General features: G+C 37.2%; 1 protein-coding gene across 2 annotated transcripts in view; it reads right to left on the bottom strand.

The window, feature by feature from the left end:
• DGKB (diacylglycerol kinase beta) overlaps nucleotides 1–24,717 on the bottom strand; it is an 856,074-nt gene that overhangs the window by 568,697 nt on the left and 262,660 nt on the right. For both annotated transcript variants that reach the window (XM_040260596.1, XM_040260597.1), the window contains exons 10-12: nucleotides 23,682–23,770; nucleotides 23,483–23,599; nucleotides 9,484–9,582 (exon numbers count right to left, since the gene is read on the bottom strand). In XM_040260596.1, coding sequence (XP_040116530.1) covers nucleotides 9,484–9,582; nucleotides 23,483–23,599; nucleotides 23,682–23,770 — 305 coding nt within the window. The remainder of the gene's footprint in view (nucleotides 1–9,483; nucleotides 9,583–23,482; nucleotides 23,600–23,681; nucleotides 23,771–24,717) is intronic.

Raw genomic sequence — 24,717 nt, forward strand, 5'->3', positions numbered from 1 at the left:
ATATTAATTAAATGAATATTAAGTAATGACACTGATGAAACATTTATTGAGCGCTGACAATGTGCTTTGTTCTACTCTTTAGACAAAAAGTGAAAATTACATAGGCGCAAACCTATGGTACCTTACATAAAGAATTTTCAAGGAAATAGATGACTTTAGTAACTGTGGTTAAGGTTAAAGAGGTAAATGGAAAATGAAGCAGCTGAAATGATGTTAAATAAAACGTGCAGCAAGTCACATCCTTAGCCAACTGTTCACACCTCGCTCCCAGACTCTCTACACTTCTGTGCACTCTCTGACTAGTTCAGGAAATAAGGTTAATGAGAATTCAATATCTAACATTCGGAATCACAGAGAATTCAAATATCTCCCTCCTTCTTTTAATGAGCTGATGTTTGGTATTGAGGTTGTTGCTATTAACAGTTACTGGTTAGGGTTAAGTGAAAGATGGGACAGGAAGAATTCAGAATCCTGGGACTGTGACAAAGCGTATGTGATACTTCCACTCCCTAACAGGCCTCTGACATCACTGGGGAGTAAACACATGCTCGAAGGAAAGATTTAACATACTCTCTGCTATTTAAGACTTACCATATCTACAATGCATAATTTAGTAGAATTCTTATAATAGTGGAAGAGTAAGAAAGATCGGAATAAGAGGAAAAGTTAATAGAGACATATGGTTCTCTGAGGCTGTTATACCTAGAGATACACAGATTGCTGCCTCAGCAATACCCTGACTTGGACACATTGCAAAGTCACAGTAAAGAAGAGAAAGGTAGAATTAGAATCATATGAATCAAATCTAAAGACTATGTTTAAAACCTATATTCTCTCAGTAGTTTTGCTTTCCTTTCTCCGAGCTAACAAGTTTTATTATTTATTTTATTGGCATTCATAAAGGTGAATTTAAGGTAATATAGGATATTACAATAAGAGAAAATGTTCCAGGAAGAACACACCACAATTGGTCCAAAGAAACACGTTGCTGAACATATTCTTTGTTTTATATCACTTCCTGTCAATGAATACTATCTTTACAGTATATTCTGATAATATTATGTTTGTTTAAAAGCAAGATAAAGTAGTCCCACCAAATTAATCTTTTAAGTGTTTAAATAAGGAATCAGTTCAGTTGAGTTCAGTCACTGAGTCATGTCCGACTCTTTGTGACTGTAAAACTAGTGTTTGACTTTAGGATGCATCTCTGTTCTGTATTCCTGATTTGGAGGTGTGTTCATAGTACAGAAAAAACAAAACAACTGTGAAATGTGATTCATTTGCAGAAGAAAATAAGTTTGTTTGAGGAAAAAGTAATACTTTGTAGTTCTGATTAGAGAGCAACTTGGAGAAGACACTCTTCATAAAGATGTTCACTAAAGTGTTATTTATAAGATCAAAGTAAGAATTGCAAATATGCTAAATATAAATACTGTTTCAACTGAACTATGTCTTCAATTAATGAGATATTATACAACCATTAATAGTGATGTTACACAGTATGTAGAAATATATAGACAATGATGTCAGTTTATATGTTAAAATAGGGTGGTACATGATATGTCAAGGTTAATTACAAAAATGCCAAAATAAACAATTAAACATCAACAGGTAAACTTAAGTAGTGGTCCTGCTGCTGCTGCTGCTAAGTCACTTCAGTCGTGCCCAACCCTGTGCAACCCCATAGATGGCAGCCCACCAGGCTCCCCCGTCCCTGGGATTCTCCAGCAAAAACACTGGAGTGGGTTGCCATTTCCTTCTCCAATGCATGAAAGTGAAAAGTGAAAGTGAAGCCGCTCAGTCGTGTCCGACTCTTCGTTACCCATGGACCACAGCCTACCAGGCTCCTCCATCCATGGGATTTTCCAGGCAAGAGTACTGGAGTGGGGTGCCATCGCCTTCTCCGAAGTAGTGGTTCTATTGATACGTTAATAATTGTTCTTATATAACTGTTTTAGAGACTTTTAAATGTTTTTCTAGTCATTTCATATTGTTTTAATAAGTTATATACAATAAATGCATAGTTCTCATATAATAAAGGGTTAACACTCATTTTCTGGTCAACATAATGGACTTTACCATCCTTTGAAATTAATTTATCTTGAAATAAAATCAAGCCCTAATATTCTCTTCTCTGCTATGATCTTCTATCCTCTTTCCCTCCTTTTCTTCCTCTGTTGGTGTTTTGTGATTTTTTTTTTCCCTCACAACCTAGTAATTGTACACTCATATCTCCTCTGCTCTCTGCTTTAAATTTACTGTACTTGAATTATCTTTCTAAAACACAAATCTGATCATGTAGTGCTTTATTTATGTTGGATAAAGCCCACTTCCTTGACAGGAAAGGTCAAGATTTTCAGCATCTCAGACTTTGTCTTGTCTGTCTCTCCACACCTCGCATTTATTCATAAAACTTAATAAACATTTTGCTGTTTCAAGATCTCACCCTGTGCTCTCTTACTTCTGAGACTATCCATATAAAGCTCACTTTGCATTTGCTAGCCAAATCCTTGTTTTATTCAAGATTCAGCTCAAGCATCTTACATTCAAGAAAATTTTCATTTACTCTTTGAATTACCCTCAGAATAGATGAAAATTCTGTTCACTGAAAAGCCCCAGTAAGCCAAGATTTACCACACTGGAATATGTAATCTCCTTGCCTGTCTTGCCCAACAGAGTCAAAATTACAGTGAATAAGAGAACTGTTCTGATCTGAATTTTTAGCTTTCGTGACTTCTATAAAAGTCAGTGGAAGGAAGGAAGAAAGAAAGAAGGAAAGAGAAGGAAAAACAGGAGGAATCTGGCACTGCAGCTATTATAAATAAAAATAATATACATTGTTCATCAACAATGATCTGAAAAACAATATAAAGGCATAGTCTTAACAGCTACATGAAGAATGGATGCTTATATGTAATATAAATCCAGATTTAAAGTAATCAACATTACATAGTCCCCATATTTTATCAACTTTACTAATATATGTTGATATAGAAAATTACTAAATAATTAGCTCCTTGTTAGAGAATACAAGCTTGCTTTTAAATTCTAATGTAAAGTAATTGTTTTATAAAGAGAAAATTAAATCACAGAGCTAAATATAATAGAAATGATTTTTATGATGATCAGCTTTTGTTGTTCAAATATAAAGTTAAATAAGCTACTTCCTCAGGAGACATCTCAAATATTCATTTGTTGACAGGAGCAGAATTAACTGAATAAAACCCCAACTCAAACTGAAAAATTATTATAAAAACACATGTAATCATAGGCACTCAGTTAGCCTGATCATTAGGAAAAAAATACATAAAATTTATAATTAATGTAAGACTTCCCCTAGTTCTAGGGAAGTATCAAACTTAAAGCTTCCACTATAAAATTATTCTGAAAATCAGATGGGCTCTATCTGGCCTATTCCATTGATTTCTGGGACTTAAAAAATTTTGTACTATCAAAAATAATTTGAGAAGTACTGAATGAGACTATTATAGTGAACTGAATTTATGAAATGGATAACAACAGACTTATAGATTAGCACATGGAAATATATAACATACAACTGAGCATCATAGTCAAATGTCAGAATAAATTTTACTCTATTCTTCTTAAGGATAGAAGATGAAACATGATAATAATACTAACATTCAGAGGTTATTAAACAATGATAAAGAGTGGAAAGGGACTTCTGTTAGGAAATGAAGGAACCTCTAAAAACATACCTTTTTCGTTACAATGGAGCAGCTTCATATTTTTTTTTAAGCCTTTCAGTGTAGGTTAATGACACAGAGGTACAAAATAATTAAAGCAAACCTCTGAGGGACTAAAACAACATGGGCCAAATCTGCTTGAGTTAGGAGTAAAACTCATAAAAGAGTGGGCAATTTTCAAGCTCATCAGGTCATGGTGTATATGAAATTATTACAATTTTTACATTGACATTTGATTGGGATTGGGAATCTGAAATTTCTGAGAGTGATCCAAAACAAGAATCAGGAATGCATTTTTGATGGAGTCCATTAAAGGAAGAACATCTGTTTTGACTATCATTTGGTAAGGGTTAATGGCTTTTTCTAGAAATTAAGCGGCTGATCAAGAGTCCTGACTAATTGGATTGGATTGGATTCACTTTCCAGTTGTTTGCAAGTGAGATGAGGATAGACCTTCAAGAAATCTACCTTTGCAAACAGTCCTGAATTATCCTCAGTATGGAAGTAGAGAGGTAATAGTTCAGGTCATTTTAATTTTTTTTTGCTGGAAAATCCTCAGAGAAAGCATTAAAGGTTCATAAACAGTCACAAAGAACCTAGATAACTTGTACATGATGAAGCTTCTTTTGATCGTATACTTAAAATATGCTAGAAATCAACTGCAATTCCAGAAATCCATGATTATATTTGATATATGGAATCATTGATTACATTTCTATTTTAATTTCAGAATAGTTGGCTTTATTTTATGGAAGTAGACACTATCAAGACAAATTAACTGTGGAAGTAATTTTTAGTGTACGCTTATAAAAGCATGTCATCAGTGCAAAGAACATGCTGACTTGGCTAATCTTCATAACAGGTGAGCACATATCTATTGAATCATTAAAGCTAACCAGTATCTGGGAGAATTTGGGGTCTGAGAAGAGCAGTATAGAAATTTTAAAAATGAGTGAATAAAATTAATACCTGAAGGGATGCTCTAAAATATAAGAAGACTGTTGCTACTGACCTTGACCTAGAAGTATGCCATTAAAATGCTTCAACCAGAGATAAGATATCTAATCTGTAGTAAGTTTACATTGCTTATTCAATAACTGATTCCTGACAATAGACTCAAAGGGATTAAAAACTTCAATGAAATGTTAGGTTTTAATTCTTCATTCCATATTTTCTAGAATGAGCTATTAAATAATGTTAATGACCACATTGCTACTGAGTTTGAAACTCACATGATTATGAGAAACTGAGAACTTATATTTTTAAGAAGAAAGTTGTTATTAGATAATAAAAAATATTGTATTAGTTGTGAGGACTAAGGATTTTCTTTCAATGAAAGTTTAAAAATTCCAGTAGCAAATACAGTGTGAAATCATTCTGGGAAGTTATTGAAAATTCACAAATTAAAAAGCCTCAGAGTCTATCAGTTGAAGCATATTAAGCAATTTTGTGTGCAGAACAACTTTATTAATTTGTTTAAAGTTTTAGTATTTAAATAGCTAATGGGTTTAAGAATTAAGTACTAATTCCATGATCAGAAAGCAAACTTTAATTTCTACTTAGCAAGGCAGCAAGGCAAAGTGATTCCAGGCCAATTTATTGACTTGTACAAAACCACAAAGGCTTTGGAGAGCAGGTATACTTACAGAATTTCAAGTAGTTGAAATCCTTGATTTCTAGCGTGTAAGATGGTGTGTAAGGGATTACATGGAGTGATTCAGTTAAAGAGCCTTGTTTACCTGGCTAGATACTTTGTAATTCAAATAGGAATCACTAAAAATATTTTAAGTGTTTTAAAATATTTGAGTAGGAAAATACTTTATTGTGTTTTTGAAAGTGGATCCTGGAAACAGTGTGGAGAATGCAAAGAAGAGGCAATTCTATAATAATTCTACTAATATTAGGAAAATTCTGGAAAACAATTTGTGAGTAACATATGAGACAGTTACAGTTGGGTTGAAGGCAAAAGAGAGAAGTAAGAACATCAGTATAGGCTGCCTAATGATAAAATTGATATTCAAGGTGAAGCACCAATGATAATTCTTAGGCTTCTGGCTTGGGAAGTTTGGAGAATGAAGGTTCTAGAAAAGGCCAATAGCAGAAGATCTATCTTGGGACTTGGAGAAAGGCTAGAAATGATGAGCTCAGTGTACAAGCTCTGGAATGATTGTTCTTGGGTTCCAATCTTGGATTGCTACTTCATAGCCATCTGACACCGAAAATTAATCTCTCTGTTTCCCACTTTTCTCATAGGTAAAATCGAGAAAGTTGCAATATTTACTTTTTGGCATCACTGTGATATTTAAATTAATTCATACCTATCATCATCAATAACTGCAACCCCTCCATAATCTCAATTGTTATCTCACTCATTCTTGTAACTTGACACTAATAAGGTTGATTTCAACAATCTTTGATCCCACTGTAATCCACAAACGTACTTTCCTAACATCCCTTACTGTACTTTACTCTCCATGTCCTTAACTTCCCTTGTTTCCCAGCTTAAATTCCATAGCCAATCCCAATTACTCACTTGCACATACTCTCAACTCCTTTGATCCCCTCTCCTTTGATCATATTGGATAAAACACAGTCTCATTAAAGCTGACTCATGGCTATTCTACTCCTGGAATTCGAATATAACTGGAGAAATAAGACTGAATATCACCAGAGAAATGTACCCATTCGAGTTTACTGATCTTGTTCTAAATTCACTATTATTAACCCGAGACTGTTCCTTATTCCCTGGCAATCATCTGGTATTTCCTTGATCCACATAGCTCCCATTCTCCAAGTGACTGTTGTGTAATTTCTTCCTGATCCGCAAAACTGTCAAACTATCTTTTTTCTCAGCAATGAGCCAGCTTCCTACTTTCCTAAAGAAAATCTAAGTGCCATTTCCTTTTTCCACTGTTAGCCCCTAAACACACCAATTAGACTGATGTTCTTTTAAATATATAAGTCAGATCATTCTCTCATCTGGTCTGACTTCCAATTTCTTTCACAGTAAAGGTTGGTGATGGACAGGGAGGCCTGGCGTGCTGTGATTCGTGGGGTCACAAAGAGTCGGACACAACTGAGCGACTGAACTGAACTGAACTGAAAGGCTAAAGACCTTAGGATAACCTAAATTGTCCTAGGCATATGAAAATCTTAAGACATATTTGAAATTCTCTACTATTATTCGCACCGCGAAACAGACCCAGGCACTAATGTCTTAAGATACGTTAGGCTTCTCTTCCTCGGTGACTCCTCTGTCTACAGAGTTCTGTCCCCAGAGAGCCAGAATAGCAACTCTCTCACATTCCTCAACTCTTCGCTCTACTATTTCCTTGAACTCTATTTTCCTTGAACTCTTAACTTGCTCTCTTATAACTGCAGTTCCAACATTTCTTCTTTTCTTTTCCCACTTTAATTTTGTCCTTTGAACTTTAAATACCACCAGTAAGTTAATATAAAATTGGAAGTGTTTGTTGCTCAGTCATGCGCAACTCTTTGTGACCCCATGGACTGTAGCTCTCCAGGCTCCTCTGTCCATGGAATTTTCTGGGCAAGAATACTGGAGAGGGTTGCCATTCCCTTCTTCAGGGGATCTTTCTACCCAGGGATTGAACTTGGGTCTCCCATATGGCAGGTAGATTCTTTACCATCTGAGGCACAAACAGGTACTAAATAACTTACTTATTGCTTTGCTTATTGCCTATTTCACACCACTGGAATGAAAACTTTATGAAGGCAAAGATTTTATTTGGGCTTCAAACACTGTTAATACTATTGGGCATACTAAACAATAAACACTTTTCAAATGGACTAAGATATTTAGCATAGGAGCTGGTATAATATATGTGCTCAGTAAGTAGAAGTTGCTGTTATTACTTGTAATAATATATCATGCATGTAAGCAACATGGAACCTCCAGGTTGAGCACTTGAGACTCATAAGCGGAGGTTGAACTTAATATAAATTAATACGATAATGAAATAAATGAATAAGCAAGATCTCACTGGGAAGAATGTTAAGAGCAGAAAGCCATGGCATGCGAGTGAGGGTAGGGCATATGGATGGGAGCCAACATGGGGTAGGCTGAACTCTTGAAAACCAGGAAAGATATAAAAAGCAAGTAACTAGAGAAACACAAGAAGAATCAGGAGAAGGTGGGATAATGGGAATCAAGGAAGGTAGACATTCATGAAGGATGAGGTGGTTAACAATGCCTAATACTTCAGTTAGTACCAAGAAAATGATAATACAGCAAATGCTGAGATACAAATCATGATAAAAAACCTTAGGAAGATTTAATGAGAAAATAAATCTTCAGAATCAAAAGTGTCTACAAAAGCAACAAGAGAGTCTGTAAGATTGTTCAAGACAAAACCATTTATTCAACACATGTTCTTTACCTTTGATCCTTTCAAAGAAAGGAAGGATGGGATAATAAAAGAATCTATCTCATTTTTAAGCTTATAAGACTAGAGGCTGACATAAGTAGGTCAAAGAAATTATCCCCTGGCTCACTGAATTTAGTAGGGTTTTACACAGATAGCTGGATAATAGAATGACATAATAGATTTTTTCCTTAGAGTTAAAATCTGAGATTAAGAATGCATCTAAACCAGTGCAAATTACTATGTATTTTTTTAAATGCAAATATATAAAAATTCTACAAGTTCTTTCTCTTTAAGAAGATACTACAAAAGAATAAAAAATTTAATATGGCTCTCATTAATTTTAATTAATCTTATTTACTACAGGATGTCTTATAATTCTTACACGATAAAGGGAAATTTAGAATTGATTATTGCTATCCTCAGCAATATGGAGGTATTTTCTTCTGCTTTTTCTTTGCAGTTTGAGAAAATAAAGAGTTTTTAATTTTTTTAATAAAGGCATTTAAATACATCCAGTATTTTACAGATAATTACAAAATGAATCATAAGTGGGTGCAAATTGAGTAATTTGATTAATTTCTAAGTTGACCTTTAGAAAAGTATTTGTCTAACATTTCTTAGTTGTTGTATTTTTTTACATCAAACTGAAGTTCCAGCTAGTTAATTTCCATGTTGTTTAAAAAAAAAATGAGAACTGCATTATGGATAGAAAATGGTTTATTTTGTAAAATAACTGTTTCACTTTAGAAACAATTTGGATTTTGAAAGGTAATGTGAATATTATCTTTGAATAGCTGCTTCTCTTTCTATCAGGATTTGCTCTTATCAAGGTTACTTAGGCATTTTTTTTTTCACTTGTATATTTATTGAATCAAGTAACTGTTTTGCAGGTAGTTAAATTTATTGTTCACTAATAAAAGATAAAATACACCTCGTGGCAGTGCACAGCTCTCTTCAGGTATGTGTCCTCATTCTAGGTAGCCTCTGACTTAGGTGAGAGACTTCCCAATTGCAGATACATAATGTGCATCTCCAGCAAAACTGCCCATAAGAATAACTTCATTATTCTGGGAAGCTCGATCTATAAAACATGTAAAATGTGGAAGTGTTCTGCCTATACAATTTCTGGTAAGTACAACATGACTGAGTGATAAAACCTGAGTCAGCTTCAGTTAGAGCATACCTTACTGATAAGTTTATTGTGCCATGAAGGCAAAAGGAAATATAGTGGGCAAAGAGGTCTTCTCTGAGGTAAGGAGGTATTTTAGGTCTACTGAGCTCTGCCTTGATCAATGGAAAATGACCTCTGAAAGCATCGAGTGGTAGGGTTCACCGGTTAGTCACAGAAATCCCAAGTTATAGCAGAATGATGAGAAGGAAAAACTCACCAGTACCACTGGACAGATTGTGGTGGGTGGTAAAATATGGTCCTTCAAAGGTCCGCAGTCACATTCAGGTTTCAGATGAGAAGCACATTTATTATGCAGCTAGAGAAGGAGAAAGAGGAAACCATCATTTTGCATAACAACAGCAAACATGAAGCAGATCCTACCTCACCTGAGATGCAGCAAATGCATTTAAAGAATTACAAGAACAAACAAACAGGATCATAAAGGGACTCTTAGGACATCTGTTCTTATACAGTCTGCCTTAAATAAACTGTGCAGCAACTTCCGTGACCCAGCCTCTAGATTTTCTAATTCTCAGAAATGTTTATATTAGAAATGTCCTTTAGGTTTTTCCCCTGAAAAGCCTGATTTCTTTGACAAACATACATTATCATCTATTACAATCCTTCCTATGCTTATCTGTTAGCATAATCTTGAAACCACTGTGCACTGTAGCTGCTTTTTTTTTTTTTTGACCCTCCTGTTTTCTCAAAGTCATTCCAAAGTGCACAGCTCAGTATGGGGCATAATTGATCCCATCATTAGTTTTAACTTTCTAATTCAATATGTAAATGTAACCAGAGATTCATCTCAGTAGGAGCAGGATATAAATATAAGAAGATGATTACGATTATAAAAATTTATCTTTATATTGTATTTATCAGCTATACATTAAGTAAGTATATAATCATAAGTGTAATTTACTTTTCAACATGTATGAATTTAAACTGATATTTTTATCAAACCTGGCCACAAGTTGAAATTAAGGTATTATATTATGGTATATTAAATAAGTGATTTTTTTTTTTAAATTGAGGTGATATTATACATGTTTCAATGCCATTCTCCCAAATCATGTCACCCTCTCCCTCTCCCTCTGAGTCCAAAAGTCCGCTATACACATCTGTGTCTTTTTTGCTGTCTTGCATACAGGGTCATCATTGCCATCTTTCTAAATTCCATATATATGTGTTAGTATACTGTATTGGTGTTTTTCTTTCTGGCTTACTTCACTCTGAATCGAATCGCCAGTCTATGTCCGATGCAAGATATGGCATGCTTGGGGCTGGTACACAGGGATGACCCAGAGAGATGTTGTGGGGAGGAGGGTGGGAGGGGGGTTCATGTTTGGGAACACATGTACACCCGTGGTGGATTCATGTCAATGTATGGCAAAACCAATACAGAATTGTAAAGTAAAATAAAAAATAAATAAATAATAAAAGAAAAGAAAAGAAAATTGAGGTGATAATTCTTATTGGAGCCATATAGAATTGTTAAGGTAATAGTTGTTTAAAGGCACCTATGGACACCTTTATCCCCTACTCCCTATCAATGTAATATGAAATAGTTATGCTTTTAAAAAAATTACAGATGTTATAAAATAACAGGCAGGTTTTGTTCAGAACCAAATAGGAGCTGACTTATTTTTCAGTTCTGAACCAAAAGCCACCCCATTTAAATCTTGGTTATATTAATTTCCAACACAAGCCTACCTTTGTAACAGTTCATTAACAACCAAGCACAGGAGTCTAATGAGAGGAGACGTACTGCTGGCGATAATAGCTCACCTGAGTAGTTCACTACTGAAGGGGTATCTCTGTTGTCCTTGGATCTAAAACATCTATCATGGTAACGCCCTGCCTTGGAATTAAGGCTACTTGTACTGTAATTAACTCACACTAGGCCACATTACAAGAAATAAAAATACCTTTACACATTCATCCATAATTAGCAGTTTTGCTTCTCAGTGACACGTAAACTCCTTATTAAAAAAGTGGTTTCATCTTACCAGGCATTGCTTTGTCAAGAGGCAAGGGGTATTCAAGATAAAGAAGCACTTGAAGCCATATGCAAAATAGAACTAAATTAACAGGCAGTCATCTGGCAAATGGAAAGGCATAGTTTCCACAAAATAAAATTAGTGACTGGTTTAAATATATTATTAATATATTAGACTTCATCCAGTTTCTCAGAATAAATCATGACCCTGAAATTTGGGATTCAGACCAGACAGAGTATCAAGTGTTGCAGATTAAATTGAATCTTTCCCCAATTAATGTCCTGAATTCTAGTATCTGTACAATATGAGCTCATTGAGAACTAAAATCTTTGTAGGCGTATTCAAGTTCAGTTGAAGTTATACTGAAATAGCTTGGAGTTTAATCCAATGATCGGCTTTCTTATGAGAAAAGAGACATCTGGGTATAAAGAGACAGACATGGAGGGAAGAGGCCACGTGGCAACAGAAGCAGGGATTTGGTGATGAAGCCAAAGGCCAAGGACCACCAATGATTGGGGGCCACTCTCAGAATCAGGAAAAGGTGAGGGTGGATTCTTCACCACAGGCTTCACAGGGAGCATGGCCCACTAACGTCTTGATATTGGGTTTCTAGCCTCTAGAACTATGAAAGAATAACTTTCTGCTCTCATTCTCAGTGTTTCATTATGGTAGCCCTTGGAAAGGAATTTACCAATGGCTATGAAAAGTGAACCAAAAATCAAAGCCAGGCTGTGTGTCTTGAAGGCTCTTTTGTACCGTGGTGTCACAGAGAAAAAGCTTCTGCTTTTCGATCCTGCGCTACCTATTTAAAACTGACAATGCAAGACTCTAAGATAAAATTTCTATGTGCACAGAGTGAGAAAAAACTGAATTTTCACACTTGCTTGCAGGGACTGAAGTTTTACATGCAACTCTGAAGGAGAGGCAGGATACTAAGATCTTGCCAGCACTGACCACCTACACAAGCTGAGCAGTTCAGCCTCCACCCTGCCTCCATCCCGTGCATTTCTAACAATCTGCAACCGATATGGGAAGGGATTACTAACCTCTCTATACAGTTATTTGAGGGTTACCAGATGTAATAAAAGACAACAAAAATAAAATGAATTTAATGACAGCTTGTTGGTATTTAAGCTAGTTTTCCAGAAAAACAAACAAGGAACTGAGCACTCAGAAAGAATCACGAAGTTGATATGCCAAATAGAATATATGGAGTACCTCTTCATATTGAGGTTTGAGGGTTTCAGAGCATAGGTACTTGAATGGGTCCTATGAAACACTGCTCCCTGCATGTATGCTGCGTGCTAAGTCACTTCAGTCATGTCTGACTCTTTGCAACCCATGGACTGTAGCCCACCAGGCTCTTTTGTCCATGGGAATTCTGTCCAGGCAAGAATACTGCAGTGGGTTGCCATGCCCTCCTCCATGGGATCTTCCCAATCCAGAGATCAAACCCACATCTCTTACGTCTCCTGCACTGGCAAGTGGGTTCTTTACCACTACCATCACCTGGGAAACCCTGGCTTCCCTGCAGAGCTAAATGAACTCAGCATGGCACTGCCCAGTTTGATAGTCATGTGGTCCAGGTGGCTACGAGACAGAGTCTTGCAGGAACATAAGCATGTAGCAGGATCTACAAGGATGTCAGTAACCATATTATCATCAGTGAAACAGGAAGACATAGTGCAAGAAAATTCTCCTCCTCAAGAAGTCTGTATTAACTAATAACGTATAAGGTACCTTACATTTCTCTTAAGACTGGAATCTGGCAGCTGCTAAATATGTCTGGGTGTCCATCAACATCATGACATTATTTATAGCCAGAAGTATCAAAGCTGAAGATACCACATTGGAAAATACTGATTTTTCCACAGTGTGTATAGCAGGTCTCCTGCACTGACCATATTGTTCATAAACATACTTGAAGACAAACTATAAAATATGAAGGACAATGAGAAAATGCTTATGGTTCCCAAGACTATCAAGATTAAAAGTGTACGTAATTTTTGCTGTAAAATTAAAACTTTGCAACAAATGAAGTCTATTTAACAACATAGAAAATATCAACAAAATAGAAACCATATAATAGAATTTAAAAGCCACCAGCCCCTAAAAGTATCTTAGGTTACTGGTAATGCTTTGCTTCTCCATCAGGTGTTAGCTACACATAGTGTTCATTTGGGCAAAATTCACTGAGCTCTCTCCCTGGGATATTTATAATTTTCTGTATGTATGATATGTTTTAAACAAAAAGGTAAAAAGGAATAAAGTGAGTATAAACAGTAGTATTATCAAGTTGCTTAAACTCATCACCATGCCATTTTACAGGAAAAAAAAAAAAAAAAAGTCAAAACTGAGTCCTTCTCAGTGACAGTAAGATACTGAAGTCTGACAATTATCTTAAAGTTAACCCAGATTCTAAATCAGCAAAACAGAGAAAAAGACTCATCAAGAAGAACAATAAACTAGAACACTGATGAGTCCTGCCTCTTAAATGGAATGGCCAATGGAGCCCCAGAGTAAAGAAATTGTTACCTTTTAAACAGTGTTTTTATTTTTGTTCACAGTTACCTTTGCATTTTTAGAGTAAGGCATAGAAATCATCAGGTCATATTTTATTATATGTACAAAAACTTCCATTTCTGTGTAAGGGTATCAGTATCATAGCTAGAAAATTCATAAAATATAAACCAGCTATTTCTGGAAGTGAATTAAACATTTGGAAATAATTTCAGAGTTTACAACATTTCTAATAGCACTTAATTTAGAGCCAGATCTGTGTTTATTGAAAAAAGCTGTCTCAATTTAGGAAGAAAAAGAAAATGTGTGAATAAGCTTGTGTGTATGTGTGTATATGTATATGTGTTTTTGGGATGGAGTTGAGAAAAGAGTGAAGGTGTTGTACTGAAAAGAAAACAGAATCTAAAAAGTTGAAAGGAAGAAAAATAGAAAATAAATTTCTGTAAGAATTTGGAAGAAAAAAGAAATAGATTTTCTGCTGAAAAGTGAACTGACCAGATTAGAGGAATATTTGTTGATTGATATGTATTTTTATCTCTAACATTTTTCCATTTCAGGTGCTGCATTAACGCTGGCATTTGCTAAAGCATGCATCTCTCTATTGTAAAGTCATTGGAAACCTTTAAACATTATTGTTAGGAGTTGACTATTTTAAAAGAAGTAGTAGTCCTACATGATACCAAAAGTAAATAATCTATAGCCATAATACAGGCTTGCTTTTGCCAAGCTCAAATGAAAAGTATCATCTACCAATACTGTGAGTCCTGCCCGACCATGGACATTTTACCACAACCAGGAGCAAATGACAACCTATTTTAATAGAATGTCAAGAAAATGCTTTCATGGTAGAAATCAACAGGTATAAAGAGTGAGATCTTTTTCTAAAAAAAAAAAATTAATTGAGGAATGATTACAATATTATGATGGTTTCTGTCATGTATCAGTAAGAGTCAGTCATAACTATATATATGCCCCCTCCCTCTTAAACTCCCTTCTATATCCCTCCCTATCCCACCCATCTAGGCTGTCACAGAGCACCAGCTTTGGGTTCCCTGTGTCATACAGAAAATTCCCACTGACTATCTATTTTACATACGGTAATGCATACATTCCAATGCTACTCTCTTAAATCATCCCACCTTCTCCCGCCCCTACTGTGTCCAAAAGTCTGTTCTATGTCTGCCTCTCCATTGTTGCCCTGTAGATAGGTTCATCAGTACCATCTTTCTAGATTCCATATATATGCATTAATAAATGATATTTCTCTTTCTCTTTCTGATTTACTCCACCCTGTTTAATAGGCTCTAGGTCTGTCCACCTCATTACAACCAACTCAAATGCATTCCTTTTTATAGCTGAGTAATATATTGTGTATATGTACCATGACTTCTTTATCCATTCATCTGTCGACTCACATCTAGATGGCTTCCACGTCTTAGCTATTCTGGTTTCCTCAGGGTATATGCCTAGTAGTAGGATTGCTGGGTCATATGGTAGTTTTATTCATAGATTTTGAAGGAATTTCCATACTGTTCTCCATAGTAGCTGCATCAATTTGCATTCCCATTAACAGTACAAAAAGATTCCCTTTTCTCCATACCCTTTCCAGGATTTATTGTTTGTAGATTTTTGGTGATGGCCATTCTGACCCGTGTGAGGGATACCTCACTGTGGCTTGAATTTGCCACCTCTCTCTCACTTCTCTCTAATAATAGTGATTAAACAGTGATATCTTAAGGATCAGAGAATATCAGCAAGAGGAGGAAAAAAGAAGCGATGAAGACATTCAGCCCAGATGACTGAATTACAAAGCACAGGAAAGTGGCTGCCTCAATGTCAGAAGGCAGATTATATTGTTCTTTCTTAGGATTTTCCTGTTTTCATTTTTAAGTGGTGAGACTTACAAAAGGAGATAAAACTCAGTTCTAAGAGCCTAACTTTCTATCTAAATGATGGCAAAATTCTGTAACATCAGGAATCCACAGGTTCTGAATAAAAAGGGGTGTTTTCCCTGGTGGCTGAGACTGTAAAAAATCTGCCTGCAGTGTGGAAGACCTGAGTTTGATCCTTGGGTTGGGAAGATTCCCTGGAGAAGAAAATGGCTACCTACTTGACTATTCATCCCTGGAGAATTCCATGGACAGAAGGGCCTCATGGTCTACAGTCCCTGGGGCTGCAAAGAGTTGGATGCTACTGAGTGCCGGGAGCCAGCACGGGCCATCCCACCCATGACAAGGTCATGTGGAAGAGAGCTGTTAAGCAAGGTTTCAGGACTTGAGGGGCTCCCTAGACCAGCTCGAGCATCTACCCCAAAACCAGAATCTGTCCGTCTTACTGTTTTGTGCCTTTCACCAACTCTCCTGACATTAACAGGGGGCTATCCCAACCACCTTTCTCTGGAGAAAATCAACTTAGGGCTCTAGCTAATAAGTCTCCTGGACATGAGAGGAATATTTCAAATCAAACCCCCTCTGTTAGCATTCTAGCTTGCTTGGCAGGTTTATCCAGACTCTTGCAGCTATGCATGTGATTATTCGCAGCCTCCCAACTGTGAGAGGCATGGGAAGCCTAAAACATAGAGCTTTTCAAAGAGTTAAAAGTTATTAGAGTAGTGCTGGTGTAGGATTTCATGATTGGGCCAATGCTTGTTGCTAAGTTCCCATATCTCTTATCCACTGTGCACCTGGGAATGCATTAGTTAACATAGTTGGAATGTAAGAAAAACAAGTGTAGCCTTGAATTAACCACATCAGACCTTTGAGCTAATTGGTTCTTTCTTTCTTGTAACTCATTGCACCTTTGCTCCCTGAGAAATGTAACTCTGTTTAGCATTTTCTGAGGCTGACATAGATTAGAAATATAAAGAAAAAACACTTTGAGGGAAAATAAGTTTTCTGGTTGAGCAGCCTTTATCAAAAGAGGGTCAAAAATGTTCACAGGCCTCCAAGGCCAGAAGATAATGTACACAACATCGTTTGTGGGAAAGGTATGCAGAAAAAATCCTGGTTTCAATAAGGGCAAAACTGCTGGAATGTCTGGGCTGACTCTGTATGACCTTGTATCTTTCATTTCCCTCTATGTACAAATTAAGGTATAAAAGTCTCTTTTGAAAATAAAGTAACGGGCCTCGCTCAAAGAAATTTGGTCACCACATGTCTTATTTTTTCCTTTTCTCTCTTACTCTCTTTTTCAGGCTGATCCCTTGGAGCATGGAAGCTCCCTGGGTTCACTTATCTGCCCAGGTTTCTAAGACCTGAACAGGGAGACGTTCTGCATCTTCACTCCCTCGGGAGACCAGGAGGGCACATGTGGCCTCCGTGAACAGAGCAAGCTCCTTGTCTCGGGGCTTTATTGGCTTTCAGTGTAAACCAAGGAATATCAGCCTCTTACTCTCCTCTATTCCTCTCTTATTTGCCAATGCCGATTCTCCTGAGGGTTCCCCTGGATCCTGCGGGGGCTGGACCCCGTCAGCTGAGCGACTAATACTCTTTAAGTATTTGTATACACACACTTGTATACCTGATGTATATTTGAGGATTACAGGATGTTTACAAAAAAAACAATTTAAGTCATACATTTAAAATTCACTATTTAGCAGTAAGAAGAAAAGGATACCTGTCATGAAAGTGAAATTGTTGAGGATATCCTCTATATTCGGCACTGAATCAAGATTTAGGGTGATTAGGGTGACCCAAAGGGGCATATTGGATCGGGAGCTGGATAAGACTGTGATCGAGCAGCGCCGACCACGTTTGCATGCACACATGACAGTTCTAGACAGCATGTCAGTCCTCTTCTGGTGTGGAATAAAAGTTTGGAAAGTATTCTGAAAAAGTAAATATATAGGGTCAAGGAAAATCTCAAGGGAAATACGGAACTTAATTTGGTTCTTGAAGTGTAGTTAGAATTTGAGGTGGGTGCATCCAGGACAATCAGAGTGAGCAAGGGCCTTCCATGGTGGTCCACTGGTTAAAATCCACCAATGTAGGGGCCACAGGTTCAATCCCTGGTTCGGGAAGACCCCACATGCCATGGGGAAACTAAGCCCATGTGCTATAACTACTGAAGCCCACTCATCCTAGGGCTTGTGCCCTGCAACAAGGAAAGCCACGGCAGTGAGAAGCCCGAATATGAGTGGCCTTCACTTGCCGCAACTAGAGAAAGCCCACGTGTGGCAATCAAGACCCAAACACACCAAAATAAACAAATAAAATGTTTAACAATACTAAAAAATAAAGCAAAGTGAGCTAAATAACATGGGGTGAAGCATGGCTTTCCCTGGGAACTGTCCACAGACATACTCAACTTATAGCAGGGCCTGGGCATGGAGGGGAATATTACATACGTCATGTGCTTAGGCTTGGCTCTCATATTTGGGGAAATGAAAACCAGGTTGAGGTAGGAAGAGGTGAGGGCTGCATTTATTTTCACAGAACTATTATGGGTTGCCAAAGGTGGCATATGATAACAAAACAGTATTTTCAGAAGTTGATTCTGGAGGTGGTTTGCAGCCTGTGTTATAGGAAAAGTACCTTCTGTTAGGGAAGTAAGCCAAGATTTCTGACTCTAATCTAGTTAAGAGGTGCTAAGAGCTTGCACTTGGGCTGTGAATGGTGAAGACAAAAACCAAATCTGAGAGAGATATTTTAAGGAGGAAACTTAGAGGCTCAGTGACAGGTTGAATAAATGAGATAGAGGTGAAAGACAAGGATAAGAGATTGACTTCCAGCTCTATTTCCAATCATTGCAAGCATGATGTTACTATGTTTCATAGAAGAGAGTTTGTGAATATAAATAAATCAGCTTAGTCTAGGCTTTAGTGATATTCAGGACCACATGTTTCTGGATGCTTTTAGAACATGCAGGTGTTATTCTTAGACTGGGAAATTAGAGATCCTTCCAGAAGGGAGAGAGATGGTTTGAGTAACATTCATGGAGTACCCTCTGTGAGCCAGAGGTTGGGTTTTGTGCCCTCACATGACAATTTACCTGGACTTCCCAGGTGGTACTAGTGGTAAAGAATCTGCCTGCCAATGCAAGAGACACAAGGCATGTGGGTTCAATCCCTGGATTGAGAAGATTCCCCTGGAAGAGGACATGGCAACCCACTCTAATATTCTTGCCTGAAAAATTCCATGGACAGAGGAGTGTGTTGGGCTACAGTCCATGGGGTCGCAAAGAGTCAGACAAAACTGAGCACGCACACACACACATGCACACACATACACACAACATTTCATCTAGCCTTCGCTGTGAAAGTAATTGCCAATCACTAAGCACTAGTATGGGCTTCCCAGGTGGAGTTAGACATAAAGAACATGCCTGCCAATGTAGGAGACTTAAGAGACTCGGGTTTGATCCCTGGGTCAGGAATATCCCCTGGGGAAGGAAATGGCAACCCCCTCTGGTATTGTTGCCTGAAGAATCCCATGGACAGAGGATCCTTGTGGGCCAACGTCTATGGGGTCGCAAAGAGTCAGACAACTGACTCAACTTAGCACACATGCAAGCATTATTGTGTATGAGATTTTGCAGTAAAGATATTTATAAAGATTTTTAAAATTCATTAGATTTTTATAAAAAACATCTTACAAGATAGGTAACATGATATCCATTTTGACAATTAAGAAACTGGCCAAAGCTTGTATATACTTTGCCCAAGATTATACAACTACTGCCTTAGTTGTTGAACAGAAACACTTATAGGAATATGGTCAGTCTAACTTATGACTAAATTAAGACTCAAGCCCTATGTTTAAAGGAAGTGATAGCATTTGTAAAACCACTGAAATGAAACCAGGTTTAATTCTCTTTGTTTCTCTCTACAATCTCTTCCATACAGACTCCATTCAGATAGGCCTCCCTAACACTCAGCTCTGATGGTGCATATCCCATCACTTTCACAGCTTCTGCTAGCTCTTTACTATATTTATAGCACTTTCTGGGAAGCATAAAGATATAGGAAAGTAGATTCAGTTTGTTTAAAGGCAAGCAGGGGACTTCCCTGGAGGTCCAGTGGCTAAGACTCTATGTTCCTAAGGCAGGAGGCCCCCAGTTCAACCCCTGGTCAGAGAACTATATCACACATGCTGCAAGTAAAGAACCCATGTGCCACAACTAACAGCCAGTGCAGCCAAATACATAAATAAATATTTCTTAAAAATAAAGGCAATCAGGAGTGTGTCAGTCAAGACCAGATCAACTTTAGACTGAAATCTTCATACAATAGTTCAAGAACAAAGTATAGATCATACTAAATATAGAAATGGTCAGAGGTAGATACCTTCTATTTAACCTAGGCAGAAAATCAATAAATTAATAAATATATTCATATAATTGCTTAATGTTAAAAAGCCAAAAGAGTACAGAAGCTGAAGCTACGTATAAGAAGCTTATATATATATATGTACATATATATATTCTTTCTTCTGGAAACATGAGAACTTTTTTTTTTTAATTTTGAGTTTTGTTTCATGAACCAAACACTCACAGAACCCTGGATATCATGGTTTATAGCAAATAAAGCTGAAGTTAGCCAGAAGCCTCAGGTCTTGGGAGAGTTTAGTAAGCTAAAAAGCACCCTGAGAAGCTCCATTTCTGACTCTGCATTAAACCCTTCCGTGCTCCCTGTTAGCCCGTACTCTGGGTAGAAGCTGGGATTTGAAGATATTTATAGCTTATATTGTGCTTGGTTATAGTCACAAAAGAGTCATCTTCAGGTACACATTCACCTTAAGAGTAAGATGTTAGGGGCATGTTGTCTGAACTGAACTGGACCTGAAATCCTCAGATTATAAAAGCAGAGTTAATTCAGACACAGTGTCTTCTTTCCTACAAAAGGAAAGGCCTAATTTCTTATAAGACTAGGACCAGGATCAAGACCAAAAATAAGTGTATAACTGGAGATTTATGGGGCTAGAAATGTAAGTTTTCAGTGTCAGAACCACTGAAACAAAAGAAAGAAAGCAAGAAAAGCAAAATGGAATATAAAATAAGAAAACACATTTCAAGATGCCTTGATTATCACTAAGACACTATTAGCAATGGTAACTCTGAGGAGAGAAATTCCCATAGAATGAAAAAGGCAGAAGATATTAAATCAGGGAAAGAGAAAAGGAGTCAAATAAAGAAACTTAAAATCTCTAAAAGCTTTTATATCAGGAAAGGAGGCAGTGCGTAATTTTATAGTGTTCAAATTTTAAATACACAATTTAAAACACACTGCAATGTTCACTGCGGCACTCTTTGCAATAGCCAGGACATGGAAGCAACCTAAATGTCTATCAACCGGGGAATGTGTAAAGACGATGTGGTCCATGTAGACAATGGAATACTACTCAGCCATAAAAAGGGGTGAAATTGTGCCATTTGCCAAGACGTGGATGGACCTAGAGACTGTCATACAGACTAAAATGAGTCAGAAAGAGAAAACCAAATGCTGTATATTAACACAAATACACGGTGGAACAGATGGACTTATGTGCAAAGAAGAAACAGAGACACAGACATAGAGAACAAATGTATGGATGCCAAGAAGGGAAGGGCAGGTGGGATGGATTGGGAGATGGGACTGACATATATACACTGCTGCTGCTGCTGCTGCCGCTCTCGCTTCAGTCGTGTTCGACTCTGTGCGACCCCAGAGACGGCAGCCCACCAGGCTCCCCCGTCCCTGGGATTCTCCAGGCAAGAACACTGGAGTGGGTCGCCATTTCCTTCTCCAATGCATGAAAGCGAAAAGTGAAAGTGAAATCACTCAGTCAAGTCTGACTCTTAACAACCTCATGGACTGCAGCCCACCAGGCTCCTCTGTCCATAGAATTTTCCAGGCAAGAGTACTGGAGTGGGGTGCCATTGCCTTCTCCAATATTTGCACTACCATGTATAAAATAGGCAACTAATGATAACCAACTGTACAGAACAAGGAACTCTACTCAGTGCTCTGTGGTGACCCAGATGAAAAAGAAATCCAAAAAAGAGGGACCATATGTATACAGAGAGCTGATTCACTTTGCTGTACAGCAGAAACTACTAACACAACATCGTAATGCAACTATACTCCAATTAAAAAAAATGAAAATGGGAAAGAAAATAACACATTTGAAATGTATCAATGATGGGAAATAACTTGAAATACAAGGAAGAAACAAATTCTGATATTCTCCAACTTCAGTTAACAGTAAAATAAAGATTTAACTAACAAAAGATGTACTCCATGGGGAAAATAAGAGGAATAGAGTTATATAAAATCTGAAACAAAAATTAAATTTTTTATAGGTGCTTAGAAAAGAAAACTAATATTTTAATGAGCGCAAGATTTCTAAGAAATAAAATAGTTATGGTCTTCTTAAAACTGAGAAATCAATATGTTTAAGTCATTCACATGTATAGTTTAAATCATTGTTAGACATGTTATTATAATACCCAATCACTTCAAAAAAATAAAACTGTCTTTCATAATTGAGGAAATTTCAAATGTAAATATAATTTAACTGAGTAATAGCTGAAAATGATTGAAGAAAATGTGTTCATTTAAAAAAAAGTACTTAATTGTACTTTTGAATTACAAGTCACAGTTTGTTTTTCTCATTATCCTGTGTGTGTATGTGTACTTAAGAAAAATTTTAAATGGTGTGTATGTTGGGGAGGACTGCTCAGGGGCACTACACAGAAACTTATTTGCTTAAGTGATACACTGCTCTCTACTGTTTAATTCCCACAATGCAAGAACAATTTGTCCTATAAATAAGATGACTCATACACTAGATGTAAAGAGAAAACAAAGTCAATGGGGGGAAAATTCAGCCCCATAAATGTTTTTGTACTAAATGGCAAAAAATGGTTATTCTTAAAAATGTGCATTCTAATTAATTTCCAGAAATACAACATGAAGTACTAGAGGTTCCACCTAATAAATGTGTTTATCCCAGAAATTATTTGAAGCAGCTTTTTCAATTATGCAAGCCAGGAAGAGTGTACAGATTTCCCAGAAAAGACCAAGTGACCTCTTCTTTCTTCATTGTCAATGCCATTAATGGTTAGCATTTACATCCATACCTGCATCCCTCAGTCTATGACTTAATGAAAGGAGCAAGGCAACAACACATTGTAAAGAAGGATTAAGTGAGTTCTTAGAATCATCAAGAACTAAAATATGGACACGCCTGCATCTCTACTTAGCTGTGTGGTCATTAACGATTTGCTTAAATTTTCTTGGTCTTAGTATCTTCACTATAAAATTAAGTCTTTCGATCACATTGTTCATAGTTCTACCCTTTTTAAGGCTAATAGATCCTATACTCAAAATAAATATAGAAGATGTAGAATAATAAATTCTACCAAAATAGAGTTTCAGGGCAGAGAGCTAGCTGAGCTCTACCCAGTCAATATTCCAAGCTCACTGCCCACCCACAGCCACAGTGCCTTTTTACCTTTCTCCACAGAGCACAGTTTGAAAGCTTCATGATAGTACTATATGTAAGGTTAGCTCTAAAATTCTGGACCCTCTGAGGTCAAATTCGACTCTGACCTTTATTCCTTTGGGAGCCACACATGAGATGAGAGGTTCCCATTATGCTATGCTAACTTGGACTTAGTCTAAATTCAAGATGGCCTTCTAAGACTCATCAGCGAGCATGGGATACAGCGTGTTCATCAGGAGTGAACGGAAGGGATATATTCTCCAGCGTTACTCACTGTGATCTGACACCAAACACAATGTAGTCCCGTCAAGCCCTGGTAACATTTGACCGTTTTGTGGCACTTATCACACTTGGTTGGGCAGTTGCCTTCAACCCAGTAATGATGCATCACCTAGAACAGAACGAGAGCGCTGCGGTGAGAAGCAGCATCCATAAACAACACGCGCCAACAGCCAGCACGGCCATGCACTCACATCAGTGTTCTTCTTGGACTTCACATACGTCTTGATACACGAAGGAGGCGCTCTAGCCACGCAGCGCTCGTGGACTGTGTACTTGCAAACTGAAAGAAAACGTGTACACAAATTCAGAGCTCATCCTGGCCCAGATTGCAATTTTACAGAGAAAGAATGACGTTAACAGAACCTTGTTTCATAGCCGCTGCTCCCTAATCAATCCAATCAGCGACATCAAGAAAAGGCCCGAGTCTACTGTTTTGACCATGGAAGACAACAGGCCAATTAGTACAGGAAATATTATGCATGTGAGAAACCAAGACTCTTCTCTCATGGCACAGCAGGAAATGCTTAATTAAATCAGGCCTCACTCAGATTTCTCACAATGATTCCCAGATGACAAAAATATTAAAGACAAATTGATGACTGCCAAATGGCTTGGTGTCATTTGTTAGAAGGAAAAGATCTATATTTTACAGAGTATAGGCATGAGAGCAGCTGGCAAGCATGGGAGTAAAAGCCCATGAGTTTCTGCTGCTTTGTCTATTGATTTATCTAAATCTTACATAGCTGGTTAGTCTATTTCCAGAGAATAGATTTCCTCATACATGCCAGGCCTTCTGCTAAACTTCATCCTTCATAGCCATCATGGCAATCTGTCTCCAAAAGGAAAAACCTTTGCTAGACAGCATATGGGGTGTGTGTGTGTGTGTGTGTGTGTGCATGTGTGTGCATGTGTATATATGTATTTTATGATATATAGATGCAAAACTTAATATATATACACAAATGTGTATATACACATATACAAAGATATAAATGAGTATGTATATTTATATTTTGTGGTATATATATATATATATATATACACACACACAAAATTAATATGTATATGCAAATAGGTATGGGTTTCCCTGGTGGCTCAAAGAATCCATCTGCAATGCGGGAGACCTGGGTTCAATCCCTGGGTTGGGAAGATTCCCTGGAGGAGGGCATGGCAACACACTCCAATATTCTTGGCTGAAGAATCCCCATGGACAAAGAAGCCTGGCAG

This window comes from Oryx dammah, unplaced genomic scaffold (assembly GCF_014754425.2).
Source record: "Oryx dammah isolate SB20612 unplaced genomic scaffold, SCBI_Odam_1.1 HiC_scaffold_18, whole genome shotgun sequence".
Taxonomy (NCBI): domain Eukaryota; kingdom Metazoa; phylum Chordata; class Mammalia; order Artiodactyla; family Bovidae; genus Oryx; species Oryx dammah.